The 7,091-nt window shown below is 38.5% G+C and overlaps 1 protein-coding gene across 1 annotated transcript; it reads right to left on the bottom strand.

Annotated features, from left to right (window-relative positions):
- Positions 1-2,518: 2,518 nt before the first annotated feature.
- LOC103705432 (P-loop NTPase domain-containing protein LPA1-like) lies at positions 2,519-6,794 on the bottom strand. The gene is made up of 4 exons (XM_008789143.3): positions 6,547-6,794; positions 5,488-6,213; positions 3,942-4,049; positions 2,519-2,716 (listed from the first exon to the last, which is right to left on the bottom strand). Exons 1-4 carry the CDS (start codon positions 6,772-6,774, stop codon positions 2,519-2,521), a joined length of 1,260 nt encoding a protein of 419 aa, XP_008787365.2. The 5' UTR covers positions 6,775-6,794.
- Positions 6,795-7,091: the final 297 nt, after the last annotated feature.

The raw sequence follows: 7,091 nt of genomic DNA, 5'->3' as shown, positions 1-7,091 counted from the left end.
ACAAAATTTAATGATGCACTTAAAAGCACCCCAGTATTTGCAGGTTTGAAAGCTGACAGCAAAAATTGAAGCCAGATTTGTGCATTCACCATGTGTTGTCAATTAAGGCACCATAATCAGTGAGAGTTGCAGGATAGAGAACATGTTTGCTGTTATGTTTTACAGGCAATCTCTACAAATGCCATGCAGCACAGATGCTCGAGTACATAAAACAAAGTCTTTGCTCGGTATCTGTTAACTTACTGCTCTCTTCCTTTGTTCATCACTGCCAAAATATGCTCGACTTTGCTTCTCTGCTATTTTCCCATTCTTCTCAGCTGATCACCAACTGTTACCAAACACGGGTTATTTCGGCATCCGGAAATCTAGCTGCAGATAAACTGACCTGAATTAGAAGTCTGGGGTGGTGGTTGGACATGGTCCCATAAAGACTAGCTTTAAAGTCGAGTAGCCGAGAGCATGTGGATGGCCTGCAGATGCGACTGCCTCTTCTTTCGATTTTATCTGGAAGGATTTTAATAACCTTTTTTTAATCAATGGCAAGGAAGAGAGAGAGAAAAAAAAGCAATAGGTCCACCCTGTTTTGGGATTCCCTCCAGATGTATGAGCAAGGAGCAGGTGCCCGCTGACTGTACTCTCTTCCTACACAGAAGGAAGTCTGGCTCCAGAATCCGACAGTTGCATTGCACTCGAAGTGCTTCCTGGAATGTACAAATGCAATTCCACTAAGTTGAGGAGGTTTCCCATGCCTTTTGGTATCTCTTCGTTAATTTTATTAGAACTCAAATCCAAGAATTCCAAGTGGCTGTGATTTCCCATGGCTACTAGATTTTCTCCAGTAATTTGATTTGATTCGCAGTCAATGCTTAGTGCCGCAAGCAGCTAAGATTCCTGAATTTTCTGGAACTTGACCACTAATTCGATTTTCAGATAAATCTAAATACTCCAAATGGTTGAGATTTGTCAACATATGCAAAGCAACAGGCAACCTGCCATGGAATTCACATCCGTGGAGATCAAGGTGAACAAAGCTGCTAATATTAAACAGCCAATGGAGGATGCCCGATTCAAAGAAATTGCATGGTGAGAGATGTGCATGATTCAAAGATAACAGGTAACGAGAGACTGGCACTCACCAGTTCCGGTATATGACTGCAAAGGATCCAAAAACAAAACTCTTCCCCTTCAATGTAAGTGACTTTGAGAGAATAAGATCTTAGGAATTTCCCGAAATTATTCAGTTCGACAGAAGCAAAGAAAGCTTTAATGTCTTACTTCAACTCAAAGGAAAAGCTACAATCTCTTCCTTTGTTTTTCTCATGTTTTTAAGAAATATAGTGGGAACATAACAACCAGGTTTGGAAACCTAGTACACTCCCCCGTAGGAAGAGTGCCAACAAGCTGAACTGCAGCCAGTTGGCTTCTCTGTTGCATTCTATAACGATTCTTTTCACTACCTCAACAGACTGAAGAAACAACCTAAAATATGCAAAAGTACTTAGATACTCGTTAAAAACTAATGACATGATCGTGATTAACTACCAAGCCGTTTAAATTTTATTTTTATTGAGAAAAAATGGCCAAAAGGCAATGCATCCAATAAACAAAGCAAGTCAAACAAATTTCTCATGGGTAACCAAATAACCTTTATATTAAGGAAACAAACTACCTATGCACCTATCTCGAGCACCACGTTAAGAATTTAGAAAGATGGCGATGCCTAGCACCTTCCCAACTGGTAAACAAGCCAAACGCCAAGGATCTTGCTTCCAAAGAACTGCAGGCCTTAGGGATTTCAATTTTCTGGTCACTGTGATAGGTGTTTCTCCTTCCAAAATTACATAAAAGAACATGCTTTCATCCATGGGCTCGATCAAGATCGTGGGGTTATATCCAGATGCAGCCAAACTGCAATAGCCCTTGACACTTCAATTTCAGGGACATCAAGACCTGTTAATGATTCATCATGTAATTAAGGGACCGAGAAGTTCACTGAGTGATGGCATCTCTGTTACATTCCCTACTGGACTGGTACCGGCCCAGACAAGCAACATTCCCAGAATCTTCTTTAAGTTTAAGCCAACAGTCCCTTTGATTGATCCCAAAGAAAATTGATTGTCCTCATCTTAAAAGGAACAGGTTATCCTCCCTGCGAAATGCCAAGAGGAAATCAATGGAGACAGAAGCATCCAAAACAGCGGAATAGTATAAGAATCAAAGAAATTTTAGTGAGCCATCAATGTTATCAAGCAAAGGAAAAACAAGGACACGGCATTCAAATCTTACTCTGCAAAACTCACAGCAGGCTATGCCCCTGAAAGAATATACCCACTAGATAATGACCAAGACTTGCCTCAGGCTTCAATGTATTGTGAATGACTGCGGGATCTCAATGAATCACTGTGAATGCTTCTTCCTTCTTGCTTCCATGCATCCCTGCATTTTCTAAGAAAATAAAAAGTGTGTTCATCATATCAGATAGATGCTCAATTATTTTTAGAAAGAGATCCACGTTTATTTAAGACTTCACCAGATCATCTCCAGCAATCATTTCTGAACAAGTTTCAGTCAGTTTGTTCTCAGCAGTTGGTTTGTTTACACAATCTGGTTCCTCCTCATCATCGGACCAGTAACCGTTTTCTTGCACATCTCGCATGGCCAAGTCGTCAAACTCCTCATCAGACTTGGTCAAATCCTCATCAACAGAGCCTGCCATCTGAAAGACAGAATAAGCAAAGGCAGATTCTTATGCCCTTACTTGCCACTTCACAATAAATCTTGTAAGAAAACAAAGAGTAAAACAGGGTTTATTTGTAAGTCATTCTCAACCTGAAACTAATCTAGCTAGGTCACTGGCTAAGGCACAAGGAAAAACATGAATAACTGATTTTTGAGCAATCAGAATAGCTTGGATGAAAAAATCATTCCGACTCCTAGCAACAAGATGAAACCAAATCAGCAGTAGCCAACTCCTACTCAATTTACAGAGTAGCTTTAGCTTATGAGACTTCAGAAAGGGAAAAAGTCATCACTAAGCACACAACATTATTGCAACTAGAATACCAAATGAATTGTAAGTATAACTTTGTGATGACTTCATAATATCTTTGTATAGATTCTCCTGATATTAAGAACAGCATGAATAACTTCAATGTATAAAGTCAATATATTTTATCTTTAAACTTTTCTATACCACAATTGGATTTTACAAAAATCTAGCTGCCTTGAAAAATCTATGCTTGTTGCTCTTTGACAACTTGCTTCCTGACATGCCTCAAATTGCATTGTCTAAATATCAGATAAATTACGAAGGAATTGTAATTGATGTTTGGTCTCGACATGGGCCCCATACCAGTACCTATTGGGTGTGGTACAGTATGGTATACCCCCATACCGCAAGGCAGGTGGAGCCATGCTGAACTGCCTGGTTTGGAGCATACTGAACCGAATTAGTGTGGAATTGGGACAATTCCTGGTCTTAGTTTGCAACAATGCTGGGACCGGTCCCATCCTGATGCCTTTCTCCTCTCATTTCTCATTGACCGGCACTTATTAGTATAGTATAGTATAGTACCAACCCGATTCTTGACTGATACAACTCCTAGAACTGGTTTACATAACCTTGATATCAACACAAGGTATGTTGTTGATGCTGGCATAACACCCAAACCACATATCAGTACTGAAGCATATCGAGCACATGTATTGTACTAGTACAGTAGTAGGTCGGTATAGTATCATCCACTACAGGTAGGCACTTTTAACCTCTACTGCAATAGCCTCAAGTACCATCTCAGGTCCTTGTTTGATAAAAATGTCATTTTTAAATGAAATACAACAGTTCGTTTAACACCAAGGAATGATTTCATGTTGTGAAACTATCATTGATAAGTTTATGATACTTTGCGGCATCCTTTTATCGGAATTTATTGCCTTCTTACCTCTTCAGGGATCTCCTTGTCATCAATATCACTTTCATCCTCACTGCTATCCACATCAGGTGGATCGTCAGCTTCTTCACTAACAGACGCTGATGATTCCTCCTTGAGCTAGATAAAACAAGAGCAGCTAAATGATAAGAGAGAAGAATCAACATGCTGTAAGGAAAAAAGAGAAGCAGCCACAGTGATAAAAAATATGCTGAATATAAGCTAGATAGCAAGAAATGCAATCTTCCATTAGAACATAAATGTTTCACTTGATAGTTTTGTCAAGAAAGTAATTGTTTATTGAAGGTCTGCCAAACCGGTATCGGGATCAATGCTGGTGGGCTATCGGTTCAATACGGTACCGGTTCAGTATGGGGTGAATCGGATGGTTTATCCCGATTCAATAGACCATGATTCAAGCTTTTTAAAAAGATAGGGAGGGCGGAACCGGTTCAAACCAGTGTGAACCAAACCGGGCGGGTCAAAGCGGTTCAGAATGGTTCAGGGAGAATTTCGAAATTTAGGGCAAAACCGACCTAGTTCCCCACCAATTCAGTTTGGTACAGGGTGAACTAGACGGTTTGGCCCGATTCGGTATACCTTCACTTATTCCTTTTATCAATTAAGAGAATGTGTCAAATTTCATTAGAATAAAATAGTAAAGACCAAACACACTAGATGCTGTTTTATATTTTGATATATCTCCATAAAGCTACAGATGTAGAATCAGTAAAATCTTTTAAGGAGACAGTTAAACTTCTACAATACCATATTTCAAGCTACAAAAGCTAGAATGCATGTGCCATCCTAAGCACATCATTTATTTGCACAATGAATAAAAGAAAGTATTTTTTTGGGGGGCACCCAACTGCCAAAATTTGTCAAGATATCTAAAGAGACAATTAGGTTAACATTAGTGGTCACATCACCGTGGATCTAGGTGATGAAGTCGCTCAGGTGAAAAATGCTTGTGTAGTAAATTGCACTGTGAGGCTGTTGGTTAGATTGTGCAAGAAAAATTAAGTCAACAGAACCCAAAATAATAATAATGTAATATTTTCCTGGTAAAAGGCTAGGCAGCAAATAGCAAACATTGCATCCAGAAAACATGTCAAATTTCAAATGTCACACAACATGGAAAGTACTACGTACTAGCAATCCAAGCCTATAGAAATGCTGAAAATTATCCCAACTACAGAAAAAGGTAAACCAAAACTTGGGGAGTGGAAAGCAATATGAAAATTAGCAACAAGGGTGAGAAGCAATAGACAATGAAACAACTCATTTCTGAGTTTTACGGATCCAAGAAGTTCAACTCACGTAGATGTTCAGGTTAGCTTAGGTGTATTCTTATTCCTTATTCAACTCCTGAGACTTAAGAAAGATGGGATGTAAAACCATTAGTCCACACCTCCATCTTCTGCAAAACTGGTATTTTTGCTAGAAAGATGGAAATATATTGCCCAGCTCAACAATCTAATTTTCAAATGGGATCAATTGAAGGATCAGAAGACATGCAAAAAATTCATGATATTAGAAGATTAAAAATATAACATACCTCTTTGGCAGGTCCTGATGACCTTGGAGAGCCGCAACAGGAGGAAAAATATCTGCTACCAGTGTCAGTACCATCAGCCCCAGAGTCACTAATGCTTGCAGTCTGACTGGTGCTCCCAATATCATTAGGCCAACCACTGATCCCAAAATTACCAAATTGAAGATTAACTGGCTCTGACTTCCCTATCTGTAAGAGACCATATACAGGACCTTCTACACACTTCTCACTGTCCTGGTCAGAGAAGAGTTTTCCTCCATTGACAATCCAAGACTTAGCAACAGAACCATCTTTATTGATAAGAGCCATCAGATGTCTTGAGGACCCTTTCCTCTGGATCAATTGAAACATTCCTTTGGAACCCAGTGAGTTAGCAGCACACTGGTTTCGATACTCTTCATCTATCATAGGCACTGTGTTTGTCGTAAGATCATATAGCTGCTCTCCGGCCTCACGCCTCCGTAGGCAGCTGAAGACAGTGGCATGAATTGTCGCCACACTCTGGTCAACATTTGTATTATTTATTTTGGGCACTCCATGTTTATCAGCCCAATTGCACAGATACTCCTGGATTATTCTGATATTCTGAAAATACTTGACATATTTGTTCTTTTCAGGGTCCAATGTCATGTATTTTGAACGTATAGCAAACCTCTCCATGTGTTTGTCCTCATTTGCTATATAGATCATGAATGGTATTATCGAAGGATGCTTCTTCATTAGTCCCATCTAGCAGATGAGAATTAGAGAAACAATTAGAAAATTTAAAAATAAAAATAAAACCTATATAGTAAATAGGTCATATTTCTTAGAATACATGGAAGGAAACTTTCGACCATATCCATCAAGTTGAAAAGAAATTGAACACAAAATATAATTCAACATGAATATGATTAATCAACTTTGATAGCGTACTAATGACCTGAGTTTAGAATATATGATTTGTCTTAGATGCATTGTATAGACTGTAGAACTACTCAACCGTCACGAATTTTGTCCTCACAAAGAGATAAATGTGAAGAAGGAAACAGAATAAGGCATTATTCTTCCATACGTACTCACCATGAAATTGAGACTTAAGTGAACACCCTCAATAATAACAGATTCTTTCCGGTCTTCCCAAGCAGTGATCAGTTGATCAAGGCTCTCAATGACCATTTCACTCTGTGCTTTAAACCCCTCAATAGCCATTTGTTTTTTGCCAATCAACTTCAACTTAGAGCCTACAGCTGGAGACTGGCCACCATGTTGTTCAGTTGGAGCATTATCATATAACTCTTCCTTAAGCATCAAGTGAGAAGCCCCAGCTAGTTTCTTTGCTTTCGGCTTAACCTTTGCTTCTGCAACTGCCACTAGGTCAGATTAGATCGAGTTAAATATATATATATATATATATATATATATATATATATATATATATATATATATATATATATATATATATATATATATATATATATATATATATATATATATATGTAAGATTGAGACTTGGATCGGATCCAATTCTTGAACTCAACCCAATCCACGAGTCTTCAAATATGGTTCAAATCAAGTCTAAATAGATTGAGATTTGGTCAGATCATGGATTGTCCCAACCTATTTGC

The sequence above is a fragment of the Phoenix dactylifera genome, chromosome 5, assembly GCF_009389715.1.
Source record: "Phoenix dactylifera cultivar Barhee BC4 chromosome 5, palm_55x_up_171113_PBpolish2nd_filt_p, whole genome shotgun sequence".
Lineage (NCBI taxonomy): Eukaryota > Viridiplantae > Streptophyta > Magnoliopsida > Arecales > Arecaceae > Phoenix > Phoenix dactylifera.
The sequence above is the reverse complement of the archived record's forward strand: the minus strand, read 5'-3'. Positions and strand labels throughout refer to the sequence as shown.

What these genes read in the sequence shown, in the direction of transcription:
- LOC103705432 (XM_008789143.3), bottom strand. Translation starts at nt 6,774, where the DNA reads ATGCTTAAGGAAGAGTTATATGATAATGCTCCAACTGAACAACATGGT. An exon ending in ACTTAAGTCTCAATTTCATG is followed by an intron (nt 6,214 to 6,546) that starts GTGAGTACGTAT and finishes CTCATCTGCTAG; the next exon opens with ATGGGACTAATGAAGAAGCA. An exon ending in ACAAGGAGATCCCTGAAGAG is followed by an intron (nt 2,717 to 3,941) that starts GTAAGAAGGCAA and finishes TCTGTCTTTCAG; the next exon opens with ATGGCAGGCTCTGTTGATGA.